At 37.1% G+C, this 14102-nt stretch overlaps 1 protein-coding gene across 1 annotated transcript; it reads left to right on the top strand.

Annotated features, from left to right (window-relative positions):
* Positions 1 to 659: 659 nt before the first annotated feature.
* LOC131698601 (transmembrane 9 superfamily member 4-like) lies at positions 660 to 14101 on the top strand. The gene is made up of 18 exons (XM_058991049.1): positions 660 to 758; positions 2361 to 2468; positions 2985 to 3084; positions 3590 to 3752; positions 4802 to 4940; positions 5238 to 5361; positions 5794 to 5912; positions 6075 to 6186; positions 6391 to 6461; positions 6850 to 6982; positions 7655 to 7736; positions 7898 to 7973; positions 8252 to 8335; positions 8544 to 8719; positions 8828 to 8891; positions 9221 to 9340; positions 10818 to 10907; positions 11636 to 14101. The coding sequence occupies exons 1-18, from the start codon at positions 720 to 722 to the stop codon at positions 11783 to 11785; spliced, it is 1950 nt and encodes a 649-aa protein (XP_058847032.1). The 5' UTR covers positions 660 to 719; the 3' UTR covers positions 11786 to 14101.
* The last annotated feature ends 1 nt before the right edge of the window (position 14102 follows it).

Genomic DNA, 14102 nt, shown 5'->3' with positions numbered 1-14102 from the left:
AGGGCAATGCAGAACCTGTACCAGTTCCACTGAAAAACTAGGCAGAAATTGATATACACTATATGTGAAAGTGGATCCAACTGTTGAATAGAAAACAAATATTGATCATTATTATTATCATCATCATCAGTATTATTATTATTATTATTATTATTATTATTATTATTATTATTATTATTATTATTATTATTTTGATAGAGCGGTATTGCTCGAGGAGACCAGCAAGCAAGCTCAATTGCTTAGCCCCTTATTCTCCACCTATGATAAAATATGTGTTTGGTGATTTCTGTGGCATATTCTTATTTTTACGCGTTTCTGCAATTGTAACTGAGCAAGACTGACACGTCCAGCAGTACATCAAGACTGTGTAGGTCGGAGATCCATTAATGTAATAATTATAATTGAGATTACTGTTTCCTAAACCAACGTATTGGGCTATATACCAAACAAAACATTATATATAATTTAAATCGTTTTTCTTAATAAAGGCACCAATACATATGCACATTAGTAGCCAGTGGGTGAGGGAGATTATAGTAATTATTAGGTTTGTATTCTGTTTAAACACCGCAACAACTGGGCACTGCACTTATTTCAATACCTAAAACAAGAGGAGATTAATCGTTAATTCCTTTTTATGAAAGTGACCATGACTCATCCCCTGAAGTTCAGCGAGAAGCTCGCTTCATTTGTTATCACTACTTCCGTCGACGTCACGAATGACACGTGTATCCAAGATGGCGGTGGCGGTAGTGATGGTGAGCACAAATTGTTTTATTAATGTTTTTTGTAATTGTTCTTCCTGTATACTGTTTCTAATAGTTATGAGTAAAAATAGCCTCGCCATTACATAAAAGAAAACGATGATATGTATTATTAGTCTTGATTATTTGACGCAAAAGGCCGACCAGTCTCTGTTTCCTGTGTAAAAAATAAATGGTCGATTGACCAGCAAGCACGTAAATAATATTATTATAATAATAGCAAGGTAATAATAATATATTTTCTCTGATGTATATTGCAGATATGCATCGGTACATTTTATTATTAGCCTGTGAATGAGAATTCGCGGTTTAGAATACCGGTAATTAATATACAACTCTGTGTATCTAGCCTGGTTGTTATTTTTGTCTACATTTGTTTTACTCGTGAAAATACCAACGTCTTTTTATAAAGCTGGCATGCCTAAATAAAACAGTAACAAAAGTAATCATAGAATGAACAGCATTTCGTAAGTTGTATTTTATATCGTATACCAGTACTAATGCCATTACGGACTTCCGAGTTCCCCGATACGGAAAATTACGATTGTTGGTTTTTAACAGTGCAAGCCGGTATTGAACTTATAATCTACTGTACAGTGTGGGCCATTCGTTACCTGAAGCACAGGTATGTCCTAACATAATTTGGAACTGGCAATGCCAGTTAGCAGCCAGCAGAAGGCTTTCTTGCAATACCCCAACACCTGGACCCAGATTTGCTTTTAATATACAGATTTGATTGATACATTATTATGTACTCATTGACACATTCCAGTACGCATATTGTATGTTAAATTGCATCTTTACCACTGGCAACTCCTAGAGGGAGAGAGAAAAAAGCATGTCAAATTCTGGTTAAACTTGCTGAAGATATTATTGAGTGTAATCTTGGGTATACGGTGGCTTTGTACGCCTGCCTGCCTGTATGTCACACTTACATTTTTCATATTTCTAGAGAAAACTTTACGCAATTATGATGAAACTTGAAAAAGGCATTCTTTAGCGCAAGTTTAAGTCGATCAGAATCTGGGTATATAGATGTACAGCCTGTTGGTCAGTCTGTCTCTGTGATTATGTCATTTACATATTTCTAAAGAGAGGTTACATTTTATCTGGACAAACCAGTAGCCAAGAGATGAAGACATTTGGCCTGTTTATATGTCAGTTACATTTTTACAAGAGCAAGTGAATATAGGTCATGGTGGTCTGCTTTTATCATTGCATTGGTGGCTTTTATTTGTAGTAATGGCAGGGGAAGAATGTCTTACAAAAGCAATTCAATGTTAGTAACTAAGCATTAGCTTGGCTCTCTGCTTGTAAAACACTGCCTGCATATCTCTATTGGTCTCAGTCTGTTACTTGTAATGAACACTAGTAGTCTTTGCAGGATATGCTTTTAGTACACATCTCTGGCAAGTCATCGTTGGCGCTGTCTGTGCTATCACTCGTGTGTCTCCAGTTGTTAACTGAGTTTGTCTTGTTCATACTGCCAAAATACCCTTTTTCTGGACGATAGTACAAAAAATGTTTAAGTATTTATATGGTGTTATTTGTCTTTTGAAGACTGTATGCTGGCAAACATGACTTTTTTATTTTCAGGAAACGTGGACATTGATGGTGTTGTCCCTTCTTCATTCTGCCAATGCCTTTTATGTGCCAGGAGTTGCACCGATAAACTTCCACCAAAATGATCCTGTGGAAATCAAGGTAGGAAATTAATATACAATCATAGTTAAACAGGCAGCAAAGTGGCTAACTCATGTTGGGCTTGTAAATTGTCTAATGAAAACTAATAGCTAAGAAACATCTTTAGTGAATATTTTTATGGAATACAGGAGTGATTTGTAGAGTGCCACATTCCCATTATTGGTATTGTGCTCTCCTAGACACTCAGGTGAAGGGCTTTGGTGTTGATTGGGCTATTTTATCGTTTGGTTAATTACATTTTTATTTTTTTTTATTTTTTTTACAAAACCAGCTTCTTGAGCTTACTCAAGCAGCTTTCAAATGGTAAACTAGCTGAATTAACACTAGTGACCCTCATCTGGGTGTCCTCACCAGCTTTCAGTAGAAAGCTCTATGAAAATAATTGAGTAATCGATTCACACAGCGTTAGTGATTGGTTAAAGGACGAAAATGCACATGCACAAAATAGTCCAGGATCGTATCTCTGTAGTGAACACTGATGGAATTTGTCTAACCCATGCTGTCTTATTTCTGCAGGCTGTTAAACTGACTAGCTCACGGACACAGCTTCCCTATGAGTATTACTCGCTGCCGTTCTGCCGGCCAGATAAAATCGTTTACAAAGCAGAAAACCTGGGTAAGTTCAGAGTTGTGTCTTTCTCAAGGTCAGTTGTAAGTTTGTTTTTGTGCGAGTTGTATTGAAATCAAATGTGTCTTCAGGTCCAGGGACCAGGTGTGCTACATTTCCTTTACTAGCCATTACAAGAGAATGTATATCCTGATTTCCTTTAAATTGATTATTATGAGAGAAAACCCATTGTGATCTTAAAGGTGCAGCTGTAGGTAGGGTTGCAGGTGGACATGTATTGATAAAGACACTGTAAGCAAAGTGGGTAAGTGCCATCTGAGCAGTTTTGTCTTCCAAAGTGGAACAAGAAGACTGGTTGGTATCTTAAGAGACAGGATACACAGTACATATAAACTTGCAGTTCCAGTAAATTAACTTTGAATATTGTTTTGTTTTATGTGAAGTGAAAGAAGTTTTAAGTTGTGATTTTGTAAAGACTAATCTGATTTTATAACAAAATGCAGAAAATGAGTAGTACAAACCTCATGTTGATTAGCATAGTTGTGTTTTGCAGGTGAGGTGTTGAGAGGAGATAGGATTGTCAACACTCCATTCAAGATGCTCATGAACAGTGATAAGAAATGTGAGGTTCTCTGTGACCAATCGAACGAGAAACTTTCGGTGGAGAAGAGTAAGCTGATTGCGGAGCGCATCAAAGAGGAGTATTACGTCCACCTGTAAGTGATAACACCAGATTATTCCTGAATACCTGTTGGTTCAGGTTTGGGGTTTCAGGTTTGCGCACTGTTGTGTTGATTTTAGGGGTGCAACAATAATCAATTTATTGATCATCTGTCCTTAAATTCTACCAAGCTTTAATTACATTTTGGTGAATCGATGCATCGAATTAGTACCCAGTTTTAAGTCTCCTGTTTCCGGGTTTGCATTAAAACCTTGAGTGTGAGTCCGCTCCTTCTAGTGCTAGTACGGTAGATTAGCACCTTGCTAGGATACACACTTCAAGCCTACATTAAACGTTGGATAAGACAAATCAGAAGTAGGCCAAGTATTCACATTGTTTTTTATTTAAAAATTAAGGCAACACATTTTTTTAGTTTTGTTTTTTAATCTATTAAATCTACCAAATACCTTTTGTTTCAAAGCATGTTGTGTTTGGATTATATGACAATATTATAGAAAAAGAAGCTGAATTTAGTACGATAGTTACATTTGTCAGGGTTTGTGAGTAATTCACATGCTTTGCTTTTGGACATTGTAAACAGTATTGAACAACCGTAGTTCAGAAATTACTTCTGTTAAAATATACTACTTTTTATTATAATTACAAAGTTAATCTTTTCAGTTGTTAAATGTAAGTCTTTTGTATTTCATTTTTTATAATCGGAAGTGTTCTAATTTGAATGCAAGTCGTGCCTTTTTGTTTAACTATTATGCACAACTGTGTTTTTAGTTATTAGATCTTTTGTTTATTTTGAAAAATAAAACATCAATGCATCGATTATCGTTGATAAATGTCTATACAGTTATCGAATATGAAAATAGGGTGCCGGTTGCACCTCTAGTTGATTTCATAAATGTTTTGCTTTGAATACCCTAAATCACATATTGAGAGAGCAATTAATTATGAGAAATACCAGTGAAGAATGGCCAAGTTGAGTTACAAAACTGCAGCTTTATATTTAGAAAACAAACAGAATAGCTGTATTAATGATGGTTCAGCAGAGTTCCATGCTCATACATTTTGATTCTTGCTCTATCCTAATAGAATTGCTGACAATCTCCCTGTTGCTACACGGCTGGAGTTCTTCCCAAATCGGGATGGTGAGGAAGAGCAGAAAAAAGATATTCAGAAGGATGTGCAGTTTGAACACGGGTATAGACTGGGCTTCACAGACAACAAGAAGGCAAGTGATCTGTGAGACATAGACTCAAATATTTTGTGTGGGAGTATAAAATCAGCATTCCATGGAGAAAGAAATGTAAAACCATTGTTTGCACCAGAATACTTGGTATAAATACATTAATGTGGCACAGTGCACAATATAAAGCAACCTCTTTTACTTTACTACTGCCGTAGGAGAATTGTTGCAGTAGGAATGCAGTAGTCAGGATGCTCCGTTGGTTTAGCCAATTTATAGCTATTAAGCATTGTGATCGTTAATACTGTGCTGAATTCATTATTTTATTTTTTTCTTCCCCAGTTCTATCTGCACAACCATCTGTCGTTTATAATCTTTTACCACAAGGAGAAAGTAGAGCAGGGAGAGGAGCCCACCTTCAGGGTAGTGCGCTTTGAGGTTGTGCCACAGAGTGTCAAGTGGGAAGGTAAAATCTAGCTGTTATCTGCAGCATTATCGAGAGTTCACTTTTTGTGGCCCTGTGCGGATACTGTTATGATTTTGCATGCTGTATTTAAGTTGTACTGTAGATTTGTGTGAAATCCACTTGCATTATTTTGGTAGATTAGTCAGTAATGCTAGTTCAGCATTTTCTATTTTGGCAATGGCAGCTGCAATGGAAACTGATGAAGAAAATTGTAAGCAGCATTCAGGATCAGCCTTCCATGCAGGGCTAGTAAGTCGTAGCTAATGCATTAAAGCCTGTATATGTGGTTACCAGCTTGTACCATCCAATAAATCTTAAAACAGATGTTTTTTCAAGGCCAGCAAATACGGCAAACTTGAATAAGCAGCCATAGACGGTTTACCCAGCAGACTTTTTAATTTTACCCACACTGCACAACTGTTTTCCCCCCAGATCTAAAAGCTGATAATAAAGGTTTGTGTACGTTGCCTGAAGCCAGTGGCTCTGCTCCTCAAGAAATAGACCCCACCAAAGAAAACCAGGTTCTCTTCACCTACTCTGTTCACTGGGAGGTTAGTGCACTGCTGGAAATCTGCCTAGCATCAGTAAAAATTATGAAGAAACCGAAATATTTTAGAAAGTTGTTTGGTTATTGTGATGTATCCAATGCCAGTTTAAACATGGATAGGCGATGCAGAAACAGAAAAATGAACACTTTGAATTTTAATCTGTAGGAGAGTCTTGTCAAATGGGCGTCCCGTTGGGATACATACCTGACTATGAGTGACGTACAGATTCACTGGTTTTCCATCATCAACTCCGTGGTAGTCGTCTTCTTTCTTTCCGGTAAGAGGGATTTTTAGTGCACTTTCCATTCTTTGTCGGCTTCCTGTATTTGCTTACTGTAAGTGTGCTGAAATATGACTAGGAATTTTAAAAAGTAAACTTGTGTTTGTAAGTGATAACATTTTATTTTCAAATTCAGAGGCATCAGGTGGGCTGATGAAGCATTCAGTGTTCCTCCATTTAAAACAAGTTATTTTCTTTCAGGCATTTTGAGTATGATCATCATTCGAACCCTAAGAAAGGACATTGCTAACTACAACAGAGAAGACGATATTGTAAGTGACATGTTCTCTTCTAGTTTTACTGAGTTTTTACATATACATTTGCTATCCAACTAACAGTCTACCTGTGGTCCTGTGTTTTAAAGTGTTGAAGATTACATAGTCACTGTCAAGAATATATTAGTAGTTTTAAAAATAAAATATTAAAAGCATGTAATATAGTGTGTGTGTGTGTATATATAATTACACACACATAGTTTCTTTTCTAGACATCCGCAGTATACATGGACCTGTGTGTTTTGCATACTGTTTGTAAATAGTTGTGCTGCTACACAGCCCAGAGAGCTAGATATGGACAGGTTTCAGGTTCTTCAGATGAACAATGGATTGTCTGTCGGACTAGTCTGTGTGTGGTGGTTGATTGTATGTGTTTACTGAACAGGAAGACACAATGGAAGAGTCTGGGTGGAAGAACGTCCATGGTGACGTGTTCCGTCCACCTCGCTATCCCATGATTCTCAGTTCTCTGTTGGGATCTGGCATTCAGCTCTTCTGCATGATACTGATAGTAATCTGTAAGTATTTATTGTAATGTGTTTCCTTCCTAAGAGTCATGGGGAACAGTATCTATTAACCTTTAACTGACACACATTAAGAATGTTGGTGCTTCTGCTCTGCCATGGTAAAAATGTTAATTTTGCATAATCTATCAAGTAGTTTACTCAAATAAGCCGTTGCAGTTTCCTTGGGAATCTGGGTTTTAAACCCACTGTTTCACAAGACCTCTCACAAAATTAAGAGCTTTTCAGTGAGATGAAAAGTGTGTTTTTTTAAATATATAAGAGAGACCACATGTATTTTTTTGTAGCCCTTTGTTTATCAATACCTTTGACAAGTCCTCGTCACAACAACTTTGCAGATCTCAAGGCGCTTTACACAATAAAAAAAAAAAAATACTATATCAAAGAGAAGTAAACAAACCAGTGATAAAATCAGGACATAAACACAAAGCAAATTTTACTTTAAAAGCAAATGGATAGCAGAGGACAACGAGAGACGCACTTCTCTTAACCAAATGCGAGACCGAACAGATAAGTCTAAAAATGAGACTGTGTTACATTAATTCTCACTGCTGACCTTGACTGGATTCAAACTACAAATGTGAAAAGCGTCATAGGCCCACTGCCCATCCACTGTGCCACCCAATTCATATGTTATATACATTTCTTTTTTCCTGCTATTGCCAGTTGTTGCCATGTTGGGCATGCTGTCACCATCCAGCAGAGGAGCCTTGATGACAACCTCCTGCTTCCTCTTCATGTTCATGGGGTATGCGGTAAAGTGCTTTGTGAAATGAACTCAATGTCATTTGCTCTGAACTGCCTTTCTTTGAATACTTTAATGCAATGTGAATATAAGGTAAAGCAACTTCAACAAATAAAAAAAACCTGCTGATGTATGTTTCTCTTTTTATTTTATTTTCTCTCCAGTGTGTTCGGAGGTTATTTTGCTGGCCGTCTGTATCGTTCTCTGAAGGGCCACAGATGGAAGAAAGGAGCGTTCTGTGTAAGATGGTTTTTAATACTCATTAATATTTATGTAAGCGCAAAAGCATAAACTACAGATTCTCACAGCCACTACTGATGGATGTTAAATACAGGATAGTACCCTTTTTATTTTATTTTTATTCTAGCCCTTCATTTTTAAGTAAATATCATGACATTGCACATGGAAGATCTTTTTAAATCATGTAGGCCTCACTCTAAACCTATTCATGTGCATCAGTACATGGTCCTGTTCCTCGAAGGCTGTGTCTAATTTTCTTTCTCACTTTATGCTTCCAGACCGCCACCCTGTACCCTGCAGTCGTGATTAGCATCTGTTTTGTTCTGAACTGCTTCATCTGGGGAGAGCACTCATCTGGAGCGGTAAGATTATGTTCCAGCATATGCTAATGGGACCTTGCCTCATAAAACTCGTGTTAAACTAAAACCATTGCACAAGCTACTTTTTTTTTTTTTCTTTAATACTACATCATAAATATGAACGTTGTAGCAACCTCTTGTGGTGGAGATTCCTTTTTTTAGGCTAGTGCCATAGTACACAGTTTGATAACCGTTTCGTTTTCTCTTAAAGGTGCCTTTTGCTACCATGGTTGCCCTCCTGTGCATGTGGTTCGGTATCTCCATGCCCCTGGTCTACTTTGGCTACTATTTTGGTTTCCGCAAACAGCCTTATGATAACCCAGTCCGCACCAATCAAATTCCCCGGCAGATCCCAGAACAGAGATGGTACATGAACAAGTTTGTTGGGTAAGTTACATACATTTCGAACTTTACTCTCTTACGGTATATGTTGTGTGTAAATTATTATTATTATTTTTATATTTGATAAAGATCTAACCCTGCTTTTTTCTTTAGAATTCTTATGGCTGGTATCCTGCCCTTTGGTGCAATGTTTATAGAACTTTTCTTCATTTTCAGTGTAAGTTTATAAAATAGTCAGTGTGTGTGTGTGAGACAAAAATAATCTACAATGTATCCTGTATGAAAGCGTGTCTACAATGACATGTCGGATTGGCTTTCTTTTCTGTATCTATTTAGAACAGTGTACCCCTGTTAGCACTAATATTGGGATGTCCAAGTTTAGTGTTTAATCTCGGGCTGTTAAACTGCCCATAGCTTTTGAAACATTGTTCCATGTGTTTCCCTGTCGATTCTTTTGTAGATAATTTGTGATTGTTGTTGTAGTTGCTGTATCCTACAGGATTTGATTGCACAATATAAGCAATTTTCTTCTTTCACTCCTTTTAGGCTATTTGGGAGAATCAATTTTATTACCTATTTGGATTCCTGTTCCTAGTGTTCATCATCCTTGTTGTTTCCTGCTCTCAGATCAGCATTGTGATGGTTTATTTCCAACTCTGTGCAGAGGTAAGCAAGAATATGCTCTAATAACTAGCTTTGTAATAATAAAGTATTAATACAAAAGTTTCCATTTAAATTGATTTTTTAAATTATTTTGTGATTTTATAGTGGGGTCTGCCTGTCTGTAACACTTTTGCAAGCTTAGTATATAATTATGAACGTGTGTTACAGTTCTTCTCAAGATTTATGGTTATTTCATTCATAAATTATATGTGAAATGTTTATGAATTGGTTTGTCTCTTTGAGGAGAAGTTTGCTACTTTAAAAATACTCTTGTCTTTGTCTGTTTGTAACGATCACTCTGCACAACTGAGAAGCAGTTGCACTGTCCTCCCTAAGGAGAGACTACTGGCCCTATTCCTATAGCTAAATAAGTCAGCAAGAGTGACAGACAGCAAAAGCAGGGACGTCAGAGGTGTCAATTTCAAGAACAATCGGTTTATTATTGTGAACAATAATGTCAACAAATGAAAAAATGAACAAATGAATGAAATGAATAATGATAAGAAAGTAATTCAAATAATTGCAGGTAACAGGTAAGAAATAAGATGGTACAGATGTAGGGACAAACAGAAGGCTAAACAGATTCACAAAGTAGAAAATGAATGGTGTCCGGAGGGTCTCCAATAAACCCACACTCACAAACACAACACACACAGATAAAGACCAAGGATAAATAAATAGATACAGACGAAAAACTCTATGGCAATGGTGGGAAAATGACAGGTAGGCCCAACAAGTCCAGTAAAGCAGGGTAATTGAAATCCATACAAAGTAACAAAATAACAAAAAATACAGGAAACAAAGTATCAAATTAAAGTAGAAAAAATCCAAACAAAAAAGAAATGATCTCACCCACAAATAAGGCAGTCCAGCAAAGTGTCCCGAAATGATGGTGATTGTAGAAGGTTGAAAACATTGAGTACGTTGAAATTGTTGAGACTGTCCAGTAGTGTTGAGTTGAATGGTGAACAGTTGTTTGGAAAAAATCAGGAGGATCAGGAAAAAATGGAGGCTGTCACACATAAAAGAACAAACACTAAACAGACCTAGAAAAAACAGCTAAACTTAAACAAGTAACAGTGAAAACAAAAAGAGCAGTTTAGACAAAGCGCAGCGACAAAAGAAAATAAACGGATGCACTGGAATTATCTAAAGATGGTAATGGATTCACTGAAATTTAAGTAGAGAAAATGCTGTAGTTTAATGGATTCCTCTGAGAAAGGGAGTCTCTCTCAGGCCTGATTAGCCAGCTTTAATACAACTGCTGGCTACTAAGGAGCTCTGAGATTGGAGGGGTGGAAATCTGAATGAGCCAATGGGGAGAGAGGATGAACAGAGGGTGGTTGCAAGGAACTATGGGAAATGAAGTTTTGACCTGGCCAGGCTACTGACCCTAATTAAAGGGACAGGTGGGTGAGACTTACACCCACATTATGTAGCATGGGAATTGCTACATGTTTTAACCTCTCTCTTTTTCTAGGATTATAGATGGTGGTGGAGAACATTCTTAGTCTCTGGAGGATCAGCTTTCTATGTTCTTATCTACGCTATATTTTATTTTGTGAATAAGGTACGTCGCCTTTCAGAATTTCATTTAGATGGTGTTAGTTAACCCACACCCTTGTGCTTATTGTTCAAGACAGGAAAATGCCATTTGCAGCCTTCATTGTGCCCTGGGCTGCTGAAACCAGCGACCCCTGTAGTCTGGCCAGGCGCCTGCGGGCTTGCCTGTAAGCTGCCCGAGAGCTGCGTTGTCCTCCGACGCTGTAGCTCTTGGGTGGCTGCATGGCGAGTCCGCATTGTGAAAAAAAGTGGTTGGCTGACGGCACACGCTTCGGAAAACAGTGTGTGTTCGTCTTCGCCCTCCCAAGTCAGCACAGGGTTGGTAGCGGTGAGCTGAGCCTAAAAATAATTGGCGATTCCAAATTGGGAGAAAATAATAAAAAAAGAATTGGCAACGACTAAATTAAAAAAAAAAAAAAAAAAAGTGAGCCTTGAATATATTTATTTAAAATCTAAATTAAGCTAGTAATTGTGAAAACTGATTATTTTACAATTATTTCCCCTGTACACACAAATTGTCTAATACACATAAATGTTGCAGTACTCTATGAAAAAGTAACGTGACTATTAGAGAGCTGATGTTCATGGATTTTAAGAAATTATACCTAATCTAACACCTGTGGACTTGTTGACACTTTCACCTTTTGTGCTTTTGACAGACTAGCCCCGTATTAAAATGGATCAGTAACAATTATTCTCACTGATTGATTTATTAATTTTTTCTTCTTGTTTCAGCTGGATATTGTAGAGTTTATTCCATCACTGCTTTATTTTGGATACACAGCCCTGATGGTCCTCTCCTTCTGGCTGTTAACAGGAACGATTGGTTTTTACGCTGCATATATGTTCATAAGGAGAATCTACGCTGCTGTCAAAATAGACTGAGCGCATAACCCGAGCACAAACCTGTGCTTATACTTGCGTGTGAGGGGAGGACAGCCAGACAGGACCTCTCAATTAAAATGCAAATTCAAAGTTTAATTTTCTTTTATTGCACAGATCATGGGCCACGTGGGATAAGGGGGTTTCAAGTTGGCAGAAGATATCATTTTAAATCTATTTTGTTTTATGACTGTTTTGAGTAAACAATTTACCCTTTACAAAAAATACTACACATGGGTTGTGTTGAAGCTACTCTGTCTTCTACTTTGTTTTTCTAATTCTGATCAGAGGTAACCTTGAGTGCCTGTTTATTCCAGGTTTCTGGTCCGGTGATCTTTTGCAGTTGATCTGTACAGAGGCTCACATGGTTGTTCAACTGTTAGACTAGCATGCAGGGTGTAAAAAGGGGACAGATGATGTAAGGTTTGTCATATTGTCTGCTGTACATGTTTCAATCCAAACAGACATTTAACCAGAAGGCAATGCAGACAACCCTTACCGAGTATATCTAATACAAATGTTGTGACACTATACATCAGTTGAATGTTTTTACTTTAATACTGCTGTTCCAGTGGTAGCAAATACAAATTAATATAGGTTTTTAATTAGAATTTACATATAGAATATTTACAAAGTTTACTTGTGCCTGTTCTGAATCCACCCCCTAAAAGCAGTCTTGCCTCTCTTACGATTTTCTAAAGCTTCAGTGCCATTGTTCCCGCTAAAACTAAAATCAAATTCAGTACGTGTTATAAACATTGGTTTCGCTGTACGAGAGACCTGCTGTTTTAAAGTTCATGAATACATTTTTAAGCACCAAATGCTGCCAAAAACAGTATGTAGGTTCTAAAGTTGGGAGCTATTCAGATTACATTTTAGGGGTGTGGGGGGGACATGTGACCAAGGAATGCTTGTACATAACATACATCTGAAATGTAAAACTAGTTCAATATCATTCATAAGAGGTAGTAGCGTCATGTAGTCTTGCCATGTATATTGACAGAAGCACCTGAGTGGTTAAAGGGGAATCTAAGGTTTTTTTTGTGTGTGTCATGCGCATGTATTTTAATAGATGTTTTACCTTTTATTTTATTTTTTTTCTGGTATACATGAATCTGAGCTAACCGATGTTACAAGTCATTATATATATATATATATATATATATATATATATATATATATATATAAATATTTTAAATCATTCCCAAACACATGGAACAGGATTAGCACTATGTCTGTAAACAGTGGTGTAAGCATTTATTGGTTTAGCTTCTGCATTTCTTTTTGTACAATATAATAAAGTTTGTTACCATATGTGGCTTTCAGGCTTGGTTCTGAATATCTCCAAGTCTTTCTGTAAAAACCTGTCAACGAGTGCGAGGCCCGGGTGTTTTCTACCTACAGCACACAGTTCACAGATTTCAAAAGGAATGTAGAAATAGGCACGTGTATGTCAACAGCCACACCAGCTTGCTGTACCCTAAAAAAAATGTGTAAATGGGATACAGTTGTTGGCTAACTGCCAGTAATCATGTTTCAGCTAAGTTATTTAGTGTGTACCTGCTCTCGTCCCTACATTCCTGAATGTGTGGTTGGCTCAACATGTCTGTTATTGGTATTCTTCTGCTTAAACCGGTTTAAAAAAAAGGATTGTTTTTCTTGTGATTTTTTTTTTTAAGTAAATGGATTCAGTTGAATGCCTGCTGGAGACCTACGTGCTGGTGAATCCTATCAGTCAACTCAAGAAACGCACACTGAGCCTGTAGGGTTTTTTCCTTTCTTAACCATTGCTAAATAAATTAATTATATCTTACACCGATGGAGCCATTTTATGTGCCTCCAATTAGAATACAGCACTGATACCATCCACCATTCAGAGGGTTAAACATCAAGGCTTGTTTTTATTAATTTTAGATGGACTGTCCCTTTACACTGTTGCACTGATCGTAAAAGCACACCATTGGTAATTTCATAGCATCAAACCTGTAATGTTTTTTTAAGTTTTTTCGTTTGCTTTTTTAAAGCCCCTCAAGCTGGTCATAGATATGCAGGGGGAGGGGAAGCATGTGTAGTTAGAACAATACAGGGAGTGACCGATCGTGCGGTAGGGAATGGTATAGTTGACAACCTGAGCATGATTTGTTTCAAGATGTCTTTGGTGTAATCCTAAATAAATGATGCTTTGTATTATGACGTTCACTCTTCTCAGGTGCTGTATGTACCGATCATGTCATTGTTTTCAGACTGCATGTTTTTTTTCCTTTATATAAGAATGTGAAGTTATATAATGTATAAAATAAAACATGCTTAATATTTCCAC

Source organism: Acipenser ruthenus, chromosome 18 (assembly GCF_902713425.1).
Source record: "Acipenser ruthenus chromosome 18, fAciRut3.2 maternal haplotype, whole genome shotgun sequence".
Taxonomy (NCBI): domain Eukaryota; kingdom Metazoa; phylum Chordata; class Actinopteri; order Acipenseriformes; family Acipenseridae; genus Acipenser; species Acipenser ruthenus.
This window is presented reverse-complemented; position numbering and strand designations above follow the sequence as displayed.

Excerpts from the sequence above, each read along its gene's own strand:
- LOC131698601 (XM_058991049.1), top strand. The coding sequence starts at position 720 with ATGACACGTGTATCCAAGATGGCGGTGGCGGTAGTGATG. Across the intron at positions 2,469-2,984 it reads ATGATCCTGTGGAAATCAAG|GCTGTTAAACTGACTAGCTC; the intron begins GTAGGAAATTAA and ends TTATTTCTGCAG. Across the intron at positions 3,753-4,801 it reads GAGGAGTATTACGTCCACCT|AATTGCTGACAATCTCCCTG; the intron begins GTAAGTGATAAC and ends CTATCCTAATAG.